The sequence below is a fragment of the Carettochelys insculpta genome, chromosome 2 (genome assembly GCF_033958435.1).
Source record: "Carettochelys insculpta isolate YL-2023 chromosome 2, ASM3395843v1, whole genome shotgun sequence".
Classification (NCBI taxonomy): Eukaryota; Metazoa; Chordata; order Testudines; family Carettochelyidae; genus Carettochelys; species Carettochelys insculpta.
The window spans coordinates 279,185,888-279,209,456 of NC_134138.1; the positions used below are offsets into that span (position 1 = coordinate 279,185,888).

General features: G+C 46.9%; 1 protein-coding gene across 4 annotated transcripts in view; it reads left to right on the forward strand.

The window, feature by feature from the left end:
• OBSCN (obscurin, cytoskeletal calmodulin and titin-interacting RhoGEF) overlaps nt 1-23,569 on the forward strand; it is a 270,890-nt gene that overhangs the window by 107,131 nt on the left and 140,190 nt on the right. For all 4 annotated transcript variants that reach the window (XR_012644111.1, XM_074985301.1, XM_074985298.1 and 1 more), the window contains exons 26-35: nt 916-1,020; nt 1,861-2,127; nt 3,384-3,653; nt 4,197-4,463; nt 10,707-10,973; nt 12,433-12,699; nt 14,913-15,182; nt 17,177-17,443; nt 19,383-19,649; nt 22,522-22,794. Coding sequence is in view for 3 of the 4 variants with exons in the window: in XM_074985301.1 (XP_074841402.1) it covers nt 916-1,020; nt 1,861-2,127; nt 3,384-3,653; nt 4,197-4,463; nt 10,707-10,973; nt 12,433-12,699; nt 14,913-15,182; nt 17,177-17,443; nt 19,383-19,649; nt 22,522-22,794 (2,520 nt within the window). In the remaining variant the exon portion in view is untranslated. The remainder of the gene's footprint in view (nt 1-915; nt 1,021-1,860; nt 2,128-3,383; nt 3,654-4,196; nt 4,464-10,706; nt 10,974-12,432; nt 12,700-14,912; nt 15,183-17,176; nt 17,444-19,382; nt 19,650-22,521; nt 22,795-23,569) is intronic.

A 23,569-nucleotide genomic window follows, 5' to 3' on the forward strand; every position in this document is an offset into this window, starting at 1 on the left:
AGTCTGACCAGCCCTGGAATTCTCATTATGGTTCAGTCCAGAGATGTCCTTAGGATTTATGGGGCTCTATACACTACAGTTAAACTGGTGCCCCATTCCTAGCGGTAGCACAGGAGATGATGATTTTGAGGCATTGTTTGATAACCTTTGGTAGCACACTAATGAACTACTGAAAGGCAAATTCTAAACTAAGTTCCTATAGACTAACACAGTAAAAGCAGAGACTGACCATGCGGACCTGCTAATAGCTCTGGTGGGCTTTTCCACTTGTGAGTGAACGAGATCCTCTCTGGGGGAAGTGGAGCCAGAGACCAGGGATCGCTAGAGGCAAGTGTGTGGGCATTAAGACCTAGTGGCGCCCTATTTTTTGGATGCCTTTTGTAGCTGGGTATTCTGTGTCTGGGCAAGGATAGCCCTGGTTCAGTCCATCTAAAGCACCAGGACGGGGGCTGGTTTGTGTGGGGGATAATGTACCTGTGTCTGCCTGTCCTTATTGTAGGTGGAAATTCAGAACATGGGAGCCATGACAGCTTTCCTGCAGGGAGCCAACTTTAATTTTCTAAGCAGTGTAAGAATGTGTGACTTAAGGTGACTTTGGGTCAAATTCACCACTCTCAAATGTGGCCATTGGAGCGTTAGAGCCAATGGAATAGCATCCGCTTATGCCATCCGCATGTTGTCTCAGACAATAAAATCATCTTGGAATTCATAGAAGGGATCTTGAGAGGTCATCAGATCCAGTCCCCTGCTCTCACGGCAGGGCCAACCACCCTCTAGGTCAACTTTGTTAGATATTTATCTAGCCTGTTCTTAAGCATCTACAGAGATGGAGCTCCTTCAACCTCCCTCGGCAATTTATAACAAAGCTGGCATCTTCTCACAGTGAGTTACGCAGGCTTGTGTTTTCATTCACAGGAAAGGCCTACGCATTAATTTACAAAAGTGTCTGTGTGGAAGATGCTGCTGAGATCAAATTTGTAGCAGAAAAGGCAGAATCCCGAGCGCAACTTAGAGTTAAAGGTAATTCCAGCAGTAATGATAGCACTGTTAAAAAGAGGTTTTGTCATAAATTAACCATCTCCTGTTGCCTTCAGTGGGAAAAGAGGGAAGCTGCCACCCAGCACTTTTCAAAATCCCAAACTATCAACGCTGACATGAAAAGGAAAAAAATGTCTGAGTTTCCCTGCACGAAGTATCAGCCTCTTTGCTGGGTATTTACCATAGCTGCATAACGCACGAGTCTCCCTCTCAGTGCAGACTATTATGTATTCCCGGTGTGAAGATGAAAAGAGCCATGTTTAAACTGTGGAGGAAACGTGTGCTTTTCTTTTGAGAGGGTACCTCCTTCTCTGCCTTTGAGCGTCATCCTGGCTGCTTTACACTAAGGTTCTCAAATAACAAGCAGTCCTATAGCATCTTAAAGACAAACAAATTTATATATACTTGATATTTGTTAGTCTCGAAGGTCCTACAGGACTGCTCGTTATTGTGAAGCTAAAGAAAAACACAGACCGCCCCCTCTGAGCCTATTACACGGAGCCAATGTCTATGCCACCCCAGCAGATCAACTCGCTCAAGGTCGATCTTCCAGCGTTTGATTTCACATGTCTGGTAGGGACGCAAGAAATCGACCTCTCAGGGGTCAGCAGTTGAGCCTGTCCTCCTCGCAACACACAAGGCGTAAGGGAGGTTGATGGGAGAAATTTTCCCATCATCCTCTAATTACTTTTTCTTATGGTGGGTGCACTGGGTCCCCAATCCTCCAACTAATTGAGGATGATAATAAAGGAAGATATTACAAGCTTCATCTGGTGCCCGTCAGTCCAATCAAACCATTTGTGTTTTCTTCCTCCCGTTCAGAACTGCCTGTAAAAATTGTGAGGCCACTGCGGGATAAGATCGCTATTGAGAGGCACCGGGGCATCCTGGAATGCCAGGTGTCCCGCCCCAGTGCCAAAGTTAAATGGTACAAGAAGAACGTCGAGATTCTACCCAGCCAGAAGTACGAGCTGGTGAGCGATGGTGTCTATAGGAAACTCATCATCAACGACGCCGAGTTCCAGGATGAGGACATTTACACTTGTGATGCTGTTGATGACACAAGCAGTGCTCATTTCTATGTTGAAGGTATTGGGTCATTTTCTTCTGTATTGATTGGAGAGAGAGTGGATAAGTCCAGGGTTCCCTGTAAATTCACTGCTTGGGCAGCTGCCCAGGAGACAGTCAAGTGCTGCCCAGCCGATCAGCAGACACCCAGAGCCACCCAGAGCAGGCAGCCTATGTTTCTGTGGGTGGTGCACATTAACACAGTCCTTGGCGCACATAGCAAAATTTGTTCCACCCATGGTTGGAAAAAAATTATATGGAACACTAGATAGGTCCAGAAATTATTTGGAATTTAATATACAAGTGTCAAATTTAAAATATTATCAAGTATGAATTATAGCTGCAGCTCATTGGCCTTGCTTTTCCCTGGGATGTGGAGGACAGGAGGGTCCAGGAATACAAACTTGTGATGGATCCTCCCAAAGAAAGTGTAGAATCCCCATTCTGGAGACCTTTACAATTAGAGAGGAGAAAGTCTGTACTGGGAATATGTCATTTTTGCAGTAGGATTTTCATGCATAGCTTCCATCACTGAGAGTCTTTAAATGGAGATGTGTGTATGTCAACAAGCTGTTAGGTTCAGTGTAGGAATCGATAAGTGAAATTATGTTGTCTGTGTTATTCACAAGGTCAGATTAAACAATTACAATGGAACCTATGGCATTAAAGTCTATGGATCTAAAATGAAGACAGTGACAGTAGATGCCCAATTTCTTTCCTGTCACTGATGCCTTTAATTCTACAAACCCTTCTATTTGGTTTATGTTTCTGATAATAGAACAAACAGGATGGGTCCTGTGGTTGAGGAATAGGACTGCATGGCAGGAGACCTGGCTTCTCTCCTGACCTTTGTCACAAGCTCACTGTCAGCCCATTCACCAGTCACAATATACAACCAAGAACCAATAATATTTACCTAACAAGAGCAGCATTCCCTGTAAGCTGGGTGCTTGTGCGGCCACTGAGGAGAAGTTCAAATGCTTCCCAGCTGACTTGCAGAGCCCCCAGAGCTAGATTTGTGTTTCTGTTGGTGGTGCACATTTGCACATGCCTCAGGCCACATAAACTTTATTCCACACATGGATGGAAAAGATTGGAGGGAACATTGGACAAGAGTTGTCTGAGGCTTAATTCACAAATGGCTGTTACCTTTCTTGGGCACAAAGCATTGTCATTACTGTGGTCTACTCTACTCCTATTAGGGTCTACTATTAAAGATCTGCTCCTAAATGCATGGTCTAACATATTTCTCCTCTTGTTTTGTGCCCGTATCCCAGAGCAATCCATTAATATTGTAAAGGAGCTGAATGACATGGATGTGACAGAGCCTGCAGAAGCCAAGTTTGAATGTGAGCTCTCCATTCCATCAGTGAAGCCCCCCAAGTGGTCGCTGGGTGGCGAGGTGTTGCAGCCTGGCAGAAATGTTACCATAGAGCAAGAAGGTACCATTCATCGACTGATTCTCTGGAAGACCACCTCTGACATGACCGGCACCATTCAGTTTGCAATTGGCAAATCAAAATCCACAGCTAACCTGCTTGTCAGAGGTAATTTCATGCGCCCTAGATGTGAGGCTTAATAAGCATTTTACTGAGAAATAAGCAATTCCTCCAAACTTTCAAGGTTCGGCCCTGCATATGGTAGTAAGTATACAACAGTTCCCTTGGGAATCAGAAAATCAGCAGTAATTTCCTGTGGAAATCGCGTTACCCTTCCAGAGCTTCAAGGTTGCCTCTTAGCAAGTCAAAGCTCTAACAAAAACAACAAGAAATCCTGTGGCACCTTATAGACTAACAGATATTTTGGAGCATAAGCTTTCGTGGGCAAAGGCCTCCTTCGTCACCTGACGAAGCGGGCCTTTGCCCATGAAAGCTTATGCTCCAAAATATCTGTTAGTCTATAAGGTGCCACAGGATTTCTTGTTGTTTTTGAAGACACAGATTAACACGGCTCCTCTCTGATACTTGTCCCAAAGCTCTAACAGAAATTCAGAGTTCCTCATATATGAACTGACGTTGGATACAGATAAAAATGCACCTTTGTCCGACTGTTCCTCTCTATTCCTCCTTTCACAATGCTTTTCTTTACAGACATTGACGTGCAGATTACCAGAAGGCTGGAGGATAAGACTGCCTTAGAACACCATTCAGTCATCCTGTCCTGTGATTTTAAGCCTTCTCCAAAGGTGGTAGAGTGGTTCAAGGACCACACCCTCATTGAGCCCTCTGAAAAATACAAGCTCAAGTGGGAGATGCACACAGCAGAGCTCAAAATTCTGAAGCTGACGCCTGAAGATTCTGGCACATACAAGTGCCGAGCAGGCAATGCAGAGACCAAAGCCAGGCTGACAGTGGAAGGTATGTGGTTTGTAGCCAGCAAGGCTTTCTCTTTTGCCCTATCATGTTGCTGTATGCTTTGAGATGCACCTTTGGCCTTGTGGAATCTGTGCTTGGTTCCTTTGGTTTACAACGGATCAGAGGCTGGATATGAGTCAACAGTGTGCTTTGTAGCCATGAAGGCTAATGGTATATTGGGGTGCATTAGAAGGAGCATTTCCAGCAGATCTAGGGAATTCATTATTCCCCTCTATTTGGCACTGGTGAGGCCACGCTGGAGTATTACGTCCAGTTCTGGGCCTCCCAGTATAAAAAGGATGTGGATGCATTGGAGCAGGTTAAGCAGAGGGCAACCAGAATTATTAGGGGGCTGGGGCACATGACCTATGAGGAGTAGCTGAGGGATTTGAACTCATTTAGTTTGCAGAAGAGAAGAGTGAGGGGTGATTTGCTAGCAACCTTCAGCTTCCTGAAAGGGGCTCTAAAGAGGATGGAGAGAGGCTGTTCTCAGTAACAACTGATGGCAGAACAAGCAGCAATGGTCTCAAGTTGCAGTGGAGGAGGCGTAGGTTGGGTAATAGGAAAGAATATTTCATTAGGAGGGAGGTGAAGCACTTCAATGAGTTACCTAGAGAGGTGGTGGAACCTCTGTTCCTACAGTTTTTAAGCCCTGGTCTGACAAAGCGCTGGCTGGGATGATTTAGTTCGGGCTGATCCTGCTTTGGGTAGGGGCCTGGACTAGATGACCTCCTGAGGTCCCTTCCAGCCCCAGGATTCTATGATTCTATGACTCCAGAGAAATTCTCGTGTTTTTCCTCTGAAAGTTTAATATGTAAATAATCATTAGTGCCACTTTTCAGAATCACTATAGTGCTTGTTAATGACACTGTGTGGATAGTCCCGGAGACAGAAAGGTAGTTCTTGTCCATAAGAACAGGAAAATCATGTACAGGAGCATTGTCTGTGCAGTGCACTGGCAGAATTCATGTCATTGTGTGTCTTTCTAATGGCTAGTCCAAGGGATTAGAGTAATCTGATGCTTACAGCTAAAGGAGTCTCTTTCAATTCAAGTGCCAGAGGCTCTTTTTTGGGTGCCGTTGGTCCTGGGCTTTACCCCAGTGACTATTACAGTGTCTGATTATATGTGTTGCAGGTTTGTTATTCAAGAAGTACAGGGTCTGGAAACCAGGGTGGCTGGAATCGAGTTGCTAAGGGAGGCAGAGGTAGATTGAGACTTTCCAGGAGACATTAGTGAGAGAGAGCTAAGACATTAGAGAGAGCTAAGACTAAGGTGCGAGAAGTCCTCATCAGAGACATGCTGTTCGCAGACGATGCTGCTGTAGTGTCTCACACAGAAGACCAGTTTCAAAAACTGCTGGATCGGTTCTCCAAAGCGTGCAAGGACTTTGGGCTTACCATCAGCCTAAAGAAGACAAATGTACTTGGTCAAGATGTTGCTGAATCCCCATCAATCAGCATTGACAACTATACGTTAGAGGTTGTCCACGAGTACGTTTACCTCGGGTCCACCATCACTGACACCCTGTCGTTGGACACTGAGCTAAATAGGAGGATCGGAAAAGCGGCCACAACTCTGTCCAGACTCAGCAAGAGAGTGTGGAATAACAACAAGCTGTACACTCACACCAAAATGCAAGTCTACAGAGCCTGCATCCTCAGCACCCTCCTTTATGGCAGCGAGACTTGGACCCTGTATGCCTGCCAGGAAAAGAGGCTGAACGTCTTCCACTTGTGCTGCCTCAGGCGCATCCTTGGAATATCATGGAAGGACAGAGTTACCAACACTGCCGTCCTCGAGCAAGCTGGAATCCCTACCATGCACACCCTCCTCAGGCAGCGTCGACTCCGCTGGCTTGGCCACATCCACAGGATGAACGATGGAAGGATTCCAAAAGACATCATGTATGGTGAGCTAGCCTCTGGCAAAAGACCCCCCGGACGCCCCCAGTTGCGTTACAAAGATGTCTGCAAGAGAGACCTCAGAGAGGTAGACATTGAGCTGGACAACTGGGAAGAACTAGCAGACGACCGCAGCAGATGGAGGCAGGGGTTACACAAGGGCCTTCAGAAGGGCGAGATGAAGATCAGACAGCTAGCAGAGGAGAAACGAGCACACAGAAAGCACAATAAGGACTTGCCAGACACCCACTACATCTGCAAGAGATGCAGCAAGGACTGTCACTCTCGTGTGGGTCTTTATAGTCACAATAGACGCTGTAAATGAAGTCTTCAATTGAAACTTTAAAGGGCGCAATCCATAGTCTGTGCAGACTGAAGGATGCTACTACTTAGTGCAGTTCCCGCGCCCAGTCAGACAGGTTCAGTGCTATGTTGTAGGATGAAAGTCTCAGGGAAGAGAATATCAGACTGGAGCAGAGGGAAATTATCCCATAGTTGGAGCCTTCAGAAACTGCAGTGCAAACAGCTGTGTGGCCCCTGGTTAGGAGAAGGCAGGGGATACCTGGCTGTCCCCCACTTCTTCCAGCTGCCCACTCCCTCAACCCCCACCCCAATTTACGTGAAATTCAATTTATGCAGAGGTTGCTGAGGATGCAACCACTGCCTAACTCAAGGGATTACTGTATGGCAGGGAGAATAGATGGCATTGCACACTAGGAGCAAGGGTTTGTGTATGGGGTGCATTGTTATTGGGCTACATACATGTGATGTCAGGTGACCAGTAGTCCCGCTTTTAAAGGAATAGTCTCCTATTAACCCCTCCTGGAAGTGTCGTCACTTTTACTGAAAAATGAGCAAATTGTCCCATGGGTATGGGTAGGTATGGGTAGGTCCTGCTGCTGGCTGAATCCCTGCTTGCCAGCTGCCAACCAATCAGCAGTGAGGGGCAGGGTCCAGTGGCCAATGCTGGGGATGGATGTGCAAGACTGATGGAGGGGCAAAGACGGTTGTCAGCACAGCCGCCCCAGCATGCCGGTCTGAGACAATAGGGCCCTGGCTCTGTCCTGATCCCGGCCAGCAGTGGCTGTGAGCGGCAGCAACTGTTGAGTGTGGGCAGGCACCCATTGGCTATGTGTCACTTCTGCTGCCCACCTGTTTGCCTTTTACATGCTTCTCTGCTCACTGTCCACTCCCTGATTTTCCTCCCTCCGCCCCCAGGCCCATTTCTCCTCCCTATCCCCGTGGCAGGGTGTGTCTCTTTCCCACCGCTGTGCCGAGACCCAGCCCTGAGCCAGACACATTGCTCAGCAGCAGCTTGGCTGGCAGGCTCCTTCCTTCTGCCACGGCCTCGGGCTGGGCCAGCAAACTGGGAAAGCCCAAGTCCCTCCAGTTCAGGGCACTGGACAGAAGGAACTGAGTCCTGCATGTGTCAAAGCCCTGCACTGCACTGGCATGGGGAGGAGCTTCTGCCCCACAACTGAGCTCTGGAGCAATGGGGGATTCAGCTTCCGCTCTGTTCACATCCCAACTCTGCGGGCTGCAGAGCATCCCCCCAGCAGGGCTTAGCACCAATGCTCAATCAAATCTTCCATCCTTGTGCAGAATAAATACATTATGTGCACCGAGGCATGTGCGAATGTTCACCACCAGTAGAAACAAGAAAACCGAGGAGTGATTGCTCTGCTAATCAGATGGAGTAGCATGTTAATCTCTCCTGAAAGGCTGCACAAGTGCTCGTCTGACAGAGAAAACTGCTTAGAACCCTCTTCACACACATATGGTGGGTCCTGCCCTGGGGTGCAGGATTGCTGCATCCCATAAGCCCCCTCCCCAGCACCCAAGTTCACTGAAGCCTCTGCAGTCAAATTCCCTGGGTTCTGGTGCATGAACACAGTGTATCCTTAGGACTTAACCCCTCCCTGCCCGTGCTGTAACCAGGGGATAGGACGTGGCTGGGTTATGTTGCTGGCCAGCAGAAGACTAGAGGGGTTAGCTGTCTTGACAGTGTGGGCAAGAAGGGGCCAGCTGCTTACAGCCAAGGGGGTGGGGAGAGGTGAAGGGCAGGGATGATCTCGGTGAAGACATTCCTGCCCTGAGCCTGCAAGCAGCTCCCCTCCCTCTCGGTGCCAGAAAGCCACTGCTGGCCACGTCTGGATTTGAACCCTGTCAGAAGTTGTTGCTTCAGGAAGACATGGTGCCACCTACCAGGAGAGGCACATCCCGGTCAGGGGCCCGCAGGCATGGAAGGAGGAGAGTGCCGGGTAGGAAAGGGTGTAAGAGAAGGGCATGGGGAGGGTGTGTTTCACCTCTCCCCAGGTAACCCAAAAGCCTTAAAAAATAGGTAAATAAAAAGAGGCCAACTACGCGATATTTCTGTCTCCTCGGGGCTCAGTCACTGTGCTGGTCATTTGAGTGTTTGTGCTGCGTAGTGCAGCTGTTGCGCTCGCTTGTGTGGTTGTCACAAGTCACAGGTGTGGTGTCCTGACGGGACTCTTGCTGTGTCTAGTGATGATAACCATACAGCTGCAGGCGTGTGCTGCCGCTGTATGTTATATTCAGAGCCCTGGGCAGGTGGCTGATGCGGTAGACTCCACAAGAGCGCCCAAAGACCATAAAATCAGATAAGGAATGAAGGCACCAGGCCAGGTATGCTGTAAATTAAGCACAATCTCAGCTTCCACAGATCTGACCTCTACAGTTAGGCTACCACATAGTCGTAGAATACCAGGAGTGAAGGGACCTCGAGAGGTCATTGAGTCCAGCCCCCTGCCCTCACAGCAGGACCAAGTACTGTCTAGACCATCCCTGATAGACATTTATCTAACCTGTTCTTAAATATCTCCAGCGATGGAGATTCCACAACCTCCCTAGGCAATTTATTCCACTGTTTGACCACCCTGACAGTTAGGAACTTTTTCCTAATGTCCAACCTAAACCTCCCTTGCTTCAGTTTAAGTCCATTGCTTCTTGTTTTATCCTCAGAGGCCAAAAAGAACAAGTTTTCTCCCTCCTCCTTATGATACCCTTTTAGATACCTGAAAACTGCTATCATATCCCCATTCAATCTTCTGTTTTCCAAACTAAACAAGCCCAATTCTTTCAGCTTTTCTTCACAGGTCATGTTCTCTAGACCATTGATCATTCTTGTTGCTCTTTTGTGGACTGTCTCCAATTTCTCCACATCTTTCTTGAACTGTGGTGCCCAGAACTGGACACAATACTCCAGCTGAGGCCTAACCAGCGCACAATAGAGAGGGAGAATGACTTCTCATGTCTTGTTCACAACACACCTGTTAATGCGTCCCAGAATCATGTTTGCTTTTTTTACAACAGCACGTATGTTCCTTGCAATGTACTTAGTGACAGGGCTCTGACACTGCCCCTTTGGCTGACCAGAGACAGATCCCTTAGGGTACATTTTTATACACAGGTACAGACAAGTTACACATCACTCCTGACGTATCAGGTTGCCACCCTCTGAAGGTGACTAGTTACCACTCATTACCTTGTCTCTCTCTTGGCAGTCACTCAGTAATGAGTAGGACGTCTTCATATCACCCTCCTATTTGTGAGTCCGTTGCTGGCTGATCCGCTTGATTCTTGAGCCACAGGTCTCATCACAGAAGGGGCGGGTGCTGGGAGCTGTGGGAAGGGTGTGGGGCAGTTTTTGCTGCTCTTTGCTTCTTCCCCACCTCTCCCCACCTGCACTGCAGCAGGACCTCTCAAATTGTGCCACCCCCTCACAGATTACCGCTCTACACTGGGGACAGTCCTGGGCAGAGGTTTAATCGCTACATTTGATGCTGTCAGTTTAGACCCTGCCCTGGACCTGGGTCGGTATGTCTGTTATTTGTGGGGCATGTGTTGGTACAAAGATGTTTCTTTATGGGGTGTTCTGTTAAGACCCTTCTGGAATGTGTTTATGGCCTATACTTAGTACCTCTTAGGTCTGAGTGTTTCTATAATTTCAGCCCCGTTTGGGCCATCTTCTGTGAGCTGTGCCTGCCTCTTGTTCACAGCTTCGTTTTGCTTTATATTAACAAAGACTTCACTGTTGTGGCCTTGCTTTCAGGCCTCACAACAGGCCTAAGATACATGGGCTATTGGTTCAGGCCCTCATCTTACTACAGCTTGTATATGAATGGTTTTACCAGATGTGTTCAGTGTAGAGAAATACGGTCCCCCTACTGTGTTATACAAGAGGTCAGATTTGGTGATTTATTGGTCCCTGCTGGCCTTAAGCTCTGTCAGACCAATGGCGCTGTTAATGATTTCATTAACTATTTCCCATGATTGCAGTGAGGATTATTTAGTTATTTATCTTGTCACTTGGGTTTCTTGCAGCCCGGCAGGTGGTGATAACCAAACACTTGCAGGATGTGGAGACAGAGGAGGACAGCTGCGCCATCTTCTCCTGTGAGCTGTCCCATGAGGACGAGGATGTGGAGTGGTTACTGAATGACACCGTCCTCTACTCCAACAGCTGTAATGAAATCAAGAAAGTTGGCAAGTGCCACACGCTGATGCTGAAGCAGGTCACACCTGACGATGCAGGAACGGTGACCATCAAGACAGAGAAAGTGTCAGAAAGTGCTCAGCTGAAGGTGAAAGGTGGGTAGTGGTCCCAACCCTATGGCATCATTTAGCAGTGGAACTAAAAAATGGGAAAAAATATTCAGTTTTTCCGTCCTTTCCTTGCCAGTGTAGTATGGCTAATGTTGCTATCAGGAAATTTGATCTGATACCTTCCTAGATATTTCCTTGGTTCAGCATATTACTCTATTACTTCTCATGGGTGCTACCTGAGTCATTCTGGGGCATTCCTTGCTCTGCTTAATGCAACCACCTTTTCAAAAGCTATAGATGATTATCTTGTGTTGGCCTTTGATTATTTTTAGCTAAACTCCTGCGTGTATCTAATGGAGCATAGCAGACCACTCCTTACTTTCAGTACATTTGCTCTGGAATTATGCAGTTTCAACAGCAAGTACATATTTTGTCATGATTCTGGATATACCTTTGGCAAGAGGACAACAAAGGGAGAACTGGAACTGAAATTCATTGAGATTTATTTCCCACTTCCCTTCAAAAAGTCTGAAAGATTTTTTTCCCCCATCATAGCCCCTTCAAAGATTCTGAGGAATTTATTCCCCTCTCTACCCACACAGAGGCCAAAGGGTTTGCTTCTCAGTCGCCTCCCAATCTGTCAGGCATTGTTCTGTTTTTCTACACACAGACAGCAAACATGTTAGTCCAAATGTGTTTTAATTTGAGGAAAATAAGTGTGTGTGTGTGTGTGTGTGTGTGTGAGAGAGAGAGAGAGAGAGAGAGAGAGAGAAAATATGTCACATTCCTTTCTTCAGGGCTCATTTTATTTCTAAAACACAAACTCAAAACTAGAACCTAGTTAAAACTCCACTTAGGAGGTATTAACAACCTGAACCCTTTCCTGCTTCAGCCAGCTGGGAAGGGACACACCTTCCTTTGTGTTGGCCCACTCTGGCTACTATGGTGAGATCCGCATTAGAGCTTTCCTGACCCTATGTCTTTCCTGCTGGCAACTCCTGCATTATTGCTGGCCTCCTGTAAGACATGACATACTTGTTCATGCTACCTGTGGCTACAACTTTCAGTTTTAAAGAGCCTCAGAGCCATAACAGATCTATTGGGATCTCCAGCTACAAGCACTGTACTGTAACCAGAAATATGAAGTCATAATAACCACAGTACACCCCAAGCAACACCACGATTCCATGGGACTTCAGCATGGCAAATAGCTCCCTGTGGCATGGAGTTGAAAACCAGCCATGCCCACTCATCTCTGCACAGGTGTTCCCCCACGAAAGGGTGATTAAAAAGCAGTGGTCCCCCTGCCTGCAGAATAAATTCTTGAGGCATGTGGTGCGAGAGTGCCTTAGGTTCCATATTTATATTGTCTCAGCCACAATGAGCATGCCAATGGTCTGATGAAGCCCTCTTCGGCCTAGTGGAATGTACAGAAAGTGGCTTAATCTAAATGTCCTGTTTTTTTTTTAATTCCCCTTCCCCTCGCTCTGTTAATTTCCTTCAGAGAAACCTGTCGTCTTTTTGAAGGCCCTGGATGATGTTGTAGGGGAGGAGTGTGGTGTGATCACACTGGAGTGTGAGGTCTCTAAACCAAAGGTGAATCCCATCTGGAAAAAGGACGATGTGGAGATCATCCTAGGTGACAAGTACGAACAGTTGCAAGCCGGGAAAACACTGTGTCTCAGTGTTCACGATCTGGACAAGAATGATGCTGGTTTATACACATGTGATATTGGTACTGATCTTGCCAAGTCACGAGTCAGCATTCAGGGTACGTGCAGCTGAAAATGGTAGTGTTCTTTTCAATGGAGCTGTGAGTGAGTGCTGCTTACCTCTTGGAGTCCCATGGTCTCCTTCAGGAGGCACAGTGGTCTCCACTATAAAATCAATATGTATCAGGGGTGATTCAATAGCAGCCTTCAACTTCCTGAAGGGGAGCTCTAAAGAGGAGGGTGAGAAGCTGTTCTCAGTGGTGTCAGATGGCAGAACAAGGATCAATGGTCTGAAGTGGAAGAGGGAGAGGTGTAGGTTGGATATTAGGAAAAACTACTTCACCAGGAGGGTGGTGAACCACTGGAATGCGTTGCCTAGCGAGGTGGTGGAATCTCCATCCCTCGAGGTTTTTAAGACCTGGCTGGGATGACTTAGTGGGGGTTGATCCTGCTTGAAGCAGGGGGCTGGACTAGATGACCTCCTGAGGTCCCTTCCAGCCCTAGGATTCTGTGATTCTGCTACCAAGTGACACATTGATGAGTCTGCAAGCACAGCTGTTCTGTTTGAAGCATAGGGAAAAACCATCCATAACATCTAAAATAGCACTGAGGGGTAACTACAGTAAACCCTCGAGTTATGTGGGGGTTACATTTCTGCAACTCCTGCATAATTTGAATTTTTATGCAAGTCAGGGGAAGACAGGCTGGTCAGTTTCCTGGTTCCCAGAGTGGCAGGGAGCTGGGAACCAAGTAGCAGTCTGGCTTCTGGCTCCCTTCCACTTGCAGAGAGAGGAAACTGAGCAGGTCAGCAGACTTGGTCAGTTTCCTGGCTCCAGCCAGCAGAGAGGAGCCCGACCGAGGGGCAGCCTGGTTCCTGGCTTCCCTCCACTCCTTGGAGCCAGGAAACTATCCAGGGTTGCTGCCCTGCTCAGTTTCCTGGCTCTGCAAGTGGAAGGGAGCCAGGAGCCAGGCTACCGCCTGGTTCCCAGCTCCCCACCACTCCAGTGACCGGGAAACCGCTCCTGTCAGGGACAGCAGCCTGACTCTCAGCTGCACCTCTGACAAGAGCTAAAAGCTGCACACCAGTCTGCTGGCTACAGTTACTAACTGGCCTGAGCTAGAGCAAGTCCTTCCAAACCTTCTGTGGTTAATAAAAACAATGCACCAAAAGAACAAATAAATGCTTTAATAAAAATATTTATAGCACATATGAACAGAAAGAGAAGAAATATGGGTTTCTTTAAAGAAAAGAACATGGGGTTTAACATGTTTTAGATGTTAACTTTGAGTCTCTTCTGGGGTAACAAAAACTGAATTCCATATTCCATTTGAAAACACCTCCCCACTCCAGGCCACTGTTCACCCGTCTTGTGAGTCTAGGAAGAAAGTGTCCCATGCCTTTCACGTGCCTGCTTGTTCTGAGACAGACGTGCAGCTGTCTTGGGCCCGTCACAAAATGACAAACAACCACTAACATCTCATTTGTCAGAGCCAAAGGGAGCACTGACTGTTCTTTCACACACTTGGCAGGGGGGTTCTGGCTGCTGCTCTTCTCTCCGGCTTCCATAGCATCTTGATTCCTTTTCACTAAGAATACCCATTTCTCTGAACATGCCCACTCTAGTGCAAGTGGTCCAAGACTGAGAAGTCCCTTTCCCATCCCTACAACGCCATAGAGGGTTGGGGAATGGTAGTAGTTACACTTGGCATTATGGAATAATTTGCGAGTAGTTTTTCCCGCAATACAGGATGAACCCCTCTAACCTGGCACTCTTTCATCTGGAAACATCCGTAATCCAGCATGATTTTAGTTAGCCGGATGATCACTTATCTTGGGTGTGGCCAAGTTTCCCGTGGTCCCATAAAGTTTGTTTAGAGCCACCTCTCCAGTGTTCTGTGCTGTTATTTAACTGCAATGTACCCCAAAATGTCTTCTAAGAGCCCAATAAACAGAGGAAATGCTGGTGATACACTAGATGATATTGCTCTCTCAAGGTCCAGCAAATTCTCTTGTCCAGCAACAGTCAGGTCCTGAGGGTGCCAGATAAGAGAAGTTCAACCAAATATGCTAATGATGTACACGGTGCTTTTCTACCTCTCATCTACTTAAACCTTCAGACAGCAGGCGTTCAAGATTGTTCTTCATGTGAATTGTCAGTCTTTCCATACAGGTGGGGAGTCCTCTCAGACCCTCTGACTGTTGTATAAGCTAGTGACATACCACTTTTCTCCAATCCTAAATAACTTTACTGCCTACCTTCTTGCCACCCAGAGCTGAACATCGGTATCACGAAACGCCTGAAGAACACAGAAGTCCAAGAAGGGGAGAATTGTACTTTTGAATGTATTTTGTCCCATGAAAGCATTGGCAATTTCCATTGGATGCTGAAGGGGAAAGAAGTGGAGAATGGTGGCCGATTTAAGATCTTCAACACAGGGAGGAAGTACACTCTCAGCATCAGAAATGTGACTGCTGCGGATGCTGGAGAAGTAGCCTTCTCTACTCGCAACTTGAGCTCCAAGGCCTCGCTGGTGGTGAAAGGTAATGAGTGCAGAGATATTTCAAAGTCGGAGCAATGTCAAAACATAGGTTATCTCAGTAAATGATAAAGGCAAAATCCTTATCTCACTGGAGCAAATGGCAACCTTCCCCACGAACTCAAAGGGATCAGGAATTGGACTTAAAAACCAGCTGAGAGAGTGAAAACATTTGTCACTTTTTTGAAGTGTTTAAAATAAATGTGCTTGGAGGGGAAGAGAATGTTTAAAGTAGCCTCCTCTCTGCTTGTAGTGCTGTTAATTACAGAGCAGATGTTATAGGTGCAAATAATTAGAACATAAGAACATAAGAACAGCCATACCGGGTCAGACCAGCAGTCCATCTAGCCCAGTGTCCTCTCTTCCAGGAGAGGCCAATGCCAGATGCCCCAGAGGGAGTGAACAGAACAGGTAATCTTCAGGAGAGGGATGCTAGGAGAGGGATCACCATTCCACCACCTGAAGGAGCAAATGCAGCTAGATGACTAACTGCTCAATTTGCACCCACAGAAACATCAGTCATAATTAACTATGAATGCAAAACAGTAGCTACCAAAGTGACTGAGCGCCTTTTGTTACAAATCGGTGCCATTCAGACTTCCTTGTAACTGTCAGTTCTCAGTTCCTGCTCATTAACAACCCATATGCCCATGTAGCAGGTGTACAGTTCCCAGAAGGGCTCCTCCCCTTCCGGGTCAGTGTGTGGTCCCTCCACCCCAGTGCCACGGGTACCCCAACAACCTGCAAGTTGATGGTCCTTACCCCACCTTGCCTCGGGTGGGTGAGAGGCGACCGTTTAAAACCCCAGCCTTCCTTCAGGTGGGCACGGGAGAGATGAGCTCAAGTCTTCCAGAAAAGAGCCCAGGCCCTAGATGAGGATGCGGCAGCTCACACAACAGTTCAGGAGGCCCAGGCCCTAGCTCAGGGCAGGACAGCACACAACGGACACTCCGCCCGTGCTGGCAGACAGGAACGGGGAGACTGACACCCAGCAAGTGGGTGGTGGGGGAACACAGGCCCGCCCACTCCACTGCGTCGTAGCCCAGGGGCCCTGGTCGCAGCAACACAGCCTCTTGCATGGACCAGCAGGGAATCCACACCGCAACATCTTGCAGCTCATGGGGTTCCAGGTTCAGCTGGGGTCCAGGTGGCCCAATCCAGGCCTGTGCAGCTTCTCAGTTCTGCTGCCTCAGGCTGGCTCAGGACACAGGCTATGACGGATACTCTGGTCGGCCCTCAGGGTCCGGCTGGTCATCTTCTGGCAGCTGGTTCTGCTGGGGTACCCAGGGCTTCAGGATCGGCAAGGGTGCAGGTGGCCCAACCCAGGCCTCAGCCTCACTCAGCTGGTCCTCCACCTCCCAGCTTGGGAGCCCAGAGCCGTCCTCTGACTCCCCTGGAGGCTGGCCCCTGGCGGAGTCCTTAGGCTGCCAGGTAGGGAGCACAGAGCCATTGTCTGGCTCCTCTGGAGGCTCAGGGCCAACTGAGCCCTCAGCCCAGGCTTTTATACCCCTGACCCTGCCTCCTTACGTCCGGACAGGTGACGGGGAGTGGCCAGGCTCAATACAAAATGGCCACTGGCTAGGTTCCTCCCTTTCCAGGCAGTGGGGTGGCCACTCTGTCCCACTAGAGCCCACTACACTCAGATACTTGCTTCATCTCTGCCTGAAAATAAATCAGTAACATAACGGGAAAGCAATGAGGAGTCCTGCGGCACCTTACAGGCTGAGAGATGTATTTGGGCATAATTTACCATACACAGGTCTATAAATTATACCCAGATAAATCTGTTAGCCTTTAAGATACCACAGGACTCCTTGTTGTTTTTATGGCTAAAGACTAGCATGGCTACCACTGTGAGAAATGTAAGGTGAGTTATTTATTCGTATTTAACCATTTATTAGGTGATGTTTTAGATAAAAGGAATCCTAATTCTTAAAACAAAAAGAGAGAGAAATAATCCAGACAGGAATTTTTAACAGGTAGTGTTGCTTTCCTCAGAAAAACCGGCAGAGATTGTAAAGCAGCTGGAGGATAAGACGTCAACAGCAGGGCAAGATGCGAGGTTGACCTGTGAGATGTCCAAACCTGACGTCAATGTGAAGTGGTACAAGGATGGCAAAGCGATCCGGAAAAGCCAAAAATACGACTTGCGCCAAGAGGGAACATGGGCTATTCTTGTTATCCATGATGCCACGACCAAGGATAGTGGGGAATACATGTGTGAGACAGAGACCTACAAAACGAAAGCATTGCTTACAGTGCAAGGTCAGCAGACACACACCCGGGAGCCTGAAAGTATACTAAGTAGGGAAAAAAAATGCAACACTTCTGAAGATGTTTTATTTGCCTGGCTCTTTTAACAAACCAATATTTTTGTTTTTTCCAAACTTGTATGTCTATTTATAAGTAATTTCTGAAAAAGAAATTTCACAACTTTGAAAACCTAACTGTGTGGTTTAACTGAGCAGTCTACATTGGGCATGGAAAGGGGAAACCCCCAAACAATGCGGGGGCGTCTACACTTGCATTCCTCTTTCGAAAGAGGTATGCAAATGAAGGAAATCGAAAATGCAAATGATGTGCGTATTTGAGCTTTATTTAATGGGAAGGAGTCTTTCGAAGGTGGGGTTTACCTTCGAAAGAGCAGTGTCTACAATGGCTTTCTTCTTTTGAAAGAAGCTTTCGAAATAAGAATATGCAAATGGGGTACCATATATGCACATGTGCACCTCATTTGCATTTTCAGTTTCCCTTATTTGCATACCTCTTTCTAAAGAAGAATGCGTGTAGATGCACCCTCAGTGAAAATGATATAAATGAAAACCTGTTAGACCTTTGTTATGTTAATTGTACTATCAATGAAAAAGTAATTAGCCAACAGTCAATGAGTATGCAGCACCTCATTAGCATAATGGCTGCCGCGGCGATTCAAAAGAAGGGCTTTTGAAAACTGGGGAGGGTCCTTTTGGAAGATCCCGTCTCCACGGGCGGTGCCCGATTCGAAAAGCCGCACTTTTGAATTGCTGCGGCCGCCATTATGCTAATGAGGCGCTGCATATTCATTGCAGAGGCTCATTAGCATCTTTCAAACCCGCTCATTAACATGCCCCTTTTGAAAGGAAGGGGCACGTGTAGACTCAGCCTCAGTGTGAAATCTTGGTGACTCAGTTTCCCTGTATTTACCATGGAGATGATAACACTTGTCCACCATTACATACAGTTTGTAGCTCCTTAGTCCAGCATGGTTTGGGATCTGACAGGTCCCAGATGACAGAATTTACCAGCTCAGGGGTGATCCAGGGCTTTTGCCCCAGGTGGCCCCAGCAATCCAAAATTCAGGTCTAAAGAGGTACAGGTTGAACGTCTCTAGTCCAGCACCCTCAGGACCTGACCAGAGCTGAATGAGAGAATTTGCTGAATCACAGGAGGTCAGTAAAGTCTAGCATATTACCAACACTTCCTCTGCTTACTGGGCTCTTCGAAGACGTGTATGGGTTAACTTAATGAGATCCAGTCTAAGCCTGGAGGCTATCGCTTGCTAACCTTGAAAAATAACAGCACAGAACACTGAGAGCCAGGTCTGGTGGCTCTAAACAAACTTTATGGGACCACGGGAAACTTGGTCACACCCATGATAAGTGGTCATCCAGCTGACTTAACTCATGGTGGATTGTGGATGTTGCTGGACGAGAGAGTGCCAGACTAGAGAGGTTCAACCTGTATTAACATTCTAACATAGCGTGATTTTTGGAGGGGCTTAAAATCTATGAAAATCAGGCCAGTAGTAATAATTCAAATGCAGAGTCTACATTTGTCTTTAAACTCATTGTGTATGTCTCTTTTCAATATAATAGGCTAGTCCGCTGGGCCTGGCCATCTGTATTTCTCAGCAGGGAGTGAGAAAATTTATTGCCGTGGAATTCAGCACATTGTCTTTCAGTTCTGTAACTGAGCACAGGCACGTCTTTTACAAGTAGCTTCAGAGCAAGAGACTGATGAGGCTAGGAGGGTCTGATTCTCCACAGCTTTGGTGCTTGCGCAGTCATTTACACCTGTACTCGGTAGATGTAAAAGTGGTACCTTTCTGGTCTGGTCTCACTTTGGAAGCTGTAGGTGACTGCAAAACTGGAGACACCTGGGTCCAGGGGGTGTTGATGTACCTGAAGACTATGTGGGGATAACTGTTGGTTGTTGCTTTCCTCAGACAAACCCAATCGCTTTGCCAAGGAGCTCTCAGACCTGAAAGCTGATGAAAAAGGAGTGGCCGTATTCATGTGTCAGACTGAGAAAACCGCACCCGCCGTGACCTGGCGGAAAGGGATGATCGAGCTCAAGACAAGCCACAAATACGAGATCACCCAGAAAGGCAACATCCTGCAGCTCACTGTTAACGCCGTAGAGAAAAGTGACAGCGACACCTACACCTGCGACATTGGCGAGGCCCAAACCAGAGCCAAGCTGACTGTGCAAGGTATGAACAGCTGGAATGCACGGTCAAGTACGGCATGGCTGTTGCAGGCAGGGAGTATGAGTTGTGATGCTGAGCTCAACTTACTGGCAGATGAGCCGACTAGTTAAGGGATTACCAGCTGGATTACAGCCTAGTGCAGTGATGGGCCAAGTAGACTAGTGGTCCTCCTTCATCTCAGTGGGCTGAAAGATTGTCATAGCCCGGATGGCTTCCTGGGACAGAGTAGCTTTGCTAACTGCGCTTGTGTACCTAGAATTTGCAGGCTGTGCCAATAGAATAGTAGCAGCACTTTGGTTGCAGAGGGAGCACACGACTCTCAGTGTGGAGTGCAACTGGCACACACCTCACTTCACGTGCCCCTGCTTTAAGTGTGTCTCACGTTAGTATTACCAGAAGGAAAAAATGATGTGGCTGAAAGCCAGCAGAATCTGGCAACCCTGAAAACGGACAATGGTAAACAAAATCTCTCGCACACCATGCATAAGACTCTGATGGGCTGCAGGTTGCCCACCACTGGCCCAGTAGCCCATGTTTTCAAAAATGGCTAGAGATTTTCTTTTGCTGCCACTGAAAAAGGATTGCTTCTGCTGAGCCCTGTGGCAAACCCTCCTCTCAAACCTGTGCACTTGGGACAAGCACAATGTACATATTTTTGGGCCCACTGGTCCATTATTTTCCATACTTTGAAGCTGAATTAATTTTTTACCTTGCTGTAATTTGTGTTCTTATTTGTGTGCACTAATGCATCAGTTGACAAGGTGAAGAGATGCCTGATGCTCCATTCAGTGGCCTTTCTGTCTGCCCATAATGTAATAAGGTTCATTCAGGGGGATGGGACACATACAGGTCTCCTGACCTATGGCGGGGTGGAGGAGAGAATGTAGGACCTTAGTAGGGAGGAACTGGAAATTCACAGAAGCTTTGGCATGGCGACAAAGGGGATAGACAGGGTCTAGGTTATTGTGTTGGGGTTAGATTTAGGGGTAGAGCTGGCTGGAACTTTTTCCAGTGGAATATTTTTCCATCAGAATCTGCTGATTTGTCAAATTCAAACATTCCATGGCAGTGCAATGACCTTTGGCTACAGAAGCTATGAGGTACGTGACCATCTATGTGGCCAAAGCGAGACCTAAAACGCCACTCCCTGCTAGTCCTCTATGTCAGTAATGAAATAACTTTGGAAGACCACAACCAATCAAATCTAACCTCTCAGAGAAGGTTCAGGCACTGGTGGGAAGATTCTGGAGATAGTCAAAACACCAGACCTTGGGAAAAGCCTGATTCCCATGCAGTGCTCGTATTGTACTGCAGGCAGAGGAGCACTGTAACATCAGAGATAATTCAAGCAATCATCACACCCTCCACCTAGTTAATTTACATGCTTACATCCCATTGGCTGAAATGAAACTGTTAGGTCTGGACTGGGATGCTTGGACAGAACTAATAGGGGAGGGGGCTCAGGACTGGAATGATAGGGGCTGTTTGAGATCTGGAACAATGTTGGCCCAGGCAAGGTAAGGCCGGAGATTTGCACTGTGACCTGCAATGCACCAGGCAAAACTGTGTATCTTGGCCCAGACAAAACTGTTTTAACCTAAGCAGGTTATAAGCAAATAAGCACAGTCACTGGGAAAGATGACAGATGCAGTCAGCAGGGTCAGGGTTTTAGGGTTACTGGAGGGAGTGAATGGCAACTGATTAAGTTACCACTGACAACACGATACACAGAAGAGCTCACGCTCCTCTGACCACAGCACCAGACAGGCACAAGCAAGAGGAAATTGTTATTGAAACAAAATCAATAAGACAATGAAGGAGTGCAGCTTAGATGACTTAACAATACAATTTTAGATTTCTTGGCATTGTCTGTAAACCTGCTGTGGATTCAGGGATAGATAGTGCATTCTTCCCATTGTCTTCCAGTTTAGAGGCAAAGCGTGTGACCCTCTAGCTTCCCAAATGCACCAAATTGCCCTGTAATGGGGAGGATGCATGGCCTTGCATAAGATATCACCAAGGCACCTGTTGCACTGTGTGAAAGATTTTTAAGGCCAGCTTTAAATAGCTTTGTTGATCAATAAAATATTTCATTTACAAGAAAGCAGCTTATTTTGAGCTCAAATATATGACTGGGGATGTGTGACAAGCTTAGTTCATGAAAATATGGGAGCACCTTTTTTTTTCTGGCTTGGTAACACTTCCTGAATTTGTTTTGTAATTCACAGTGACACCAGGAATACCTTTAGGTATAGATAATCTTTTTTTCACCTTGCTTTTAGACTGATTTCCAGGATTGCTTCTTGTTTTTCCTATGACAGATAAATAACTAAATCTCTGTTCATCAGTGAGTTTCTCCCATTGGTTATTTACGGAGAAGTTGGAATCCAGCTTGTAGTACCGCTAAAGAAGAAAGTTCTTCGTCATCTAGTAAAATATGGCAAATCAAGGTGGGGTTTCAGGAGCATCCACTCAATGAACCTACATGCCCAGAACACATGGCCATATGAAGGGTCTCATTCTCCTCTCAGGTCTATATAGTGGATTTCACCTCTGATACTTCGGGGAGATTAAAATATTGGAATTGTAACTTTCCTCTGAGAGTGCATTGAAATCTTTACAAATCAATAACATGCAGATTAGTAACCTTCGTCCTCTTCTAGTGTGTCCGCGAATACTTATTTTCTTCATCTGAGTGAATTCTTTGAATAATAATGGTGGAATTGTGTTTAACTCTTCTGTACCATGAAATGTGTTCCTTTCAGGAGAGCTCTCGTCCCAGAAGTCATGTGCTTGGCATTCCCCTTTGCCTCTCTCCAGACACAGGGACAGACACTAAGGAGTCCAGTAATTGACCTGTCTGTGTTCCTTTCAGGCCAGAAAGTACTAATCACAGAAGACCTGGAAGACGTTGATGTGATAGAAGGAGACTCTGCCATGTTCAGATGCAGAATCTCTCCAATAGACTATAGCAATGTGCAGTGGTTTTTGGATAAGACCCCTCTGCATACCAATGAACTTAATGACATCCAGTCAAAGCCTGGAGGCTATCACTTGCTAACCTTGAAAAAACTGTCACTGAAGGATTCGGGGGTCATTACCTTTGAAGCTGGTGATAAGAAAACATCTGCCAGTTTGGTTGTTAAAGGTAATTCAAGCAGAAAGTCTGCAGGGAAGGATAAAGAGAGTAGAGGCAAGCTTAGAGCAAGGGTAGACGTGCAGGTGGAGAGATAGCAGCATATGCTGTAAATTAGGTCTTCTGATATCTGGTTGCCTATGCTCATAAATAGCATCAGGGGTCTATCTGATGATGGCATTAACACACTGCAGCCCTGTAAAATGTTCTTTAATCATTTGTTTATTGAGTCTTTCATGGGAAAGTGCAACATTCTGATGTGTGTGTTGGGAACATATTGACACTTTTTCACGAGCTGGGATGATTCAATGGGGGAACAAATCACTTTAGGAAGACAGTTGACATGCCATAAGTAAACGTTTCTTTATTCTTTTCAAATATATAATGAGAAAGGCCAACTGAGGTATATTGTCAACCACCTAACTCTGGCAGTTTGTCCAGAACATGTCAAGTAAGGAAAAATGTTGGAGTAGAGTTTCTAGTGATGGGTTGAGAAAGAGAGTTCTTTAGTTAGAGGGGTCAGTTTTGTGAAACAAGGGAAAGGACACAAGTGGGGAGCGGCAATCAGACCACATGCTTTGATTGTAAAGAATTGCAGAGCCATGCTGTGTACCTCTTGGGCTACAGCTACACATGCCCCAAACTTCAAAATGGCCACGCAAATGGCCATTTCGAAGTTTACTAATGAAGCACTGAAATGCATATTCAGCGCTTCATTAGCAAGCGGGCGGCCGCAGCACTTTGAAATTGACACGCCTCGCTGCCGCGCGGCTCATCCCCACGGGGC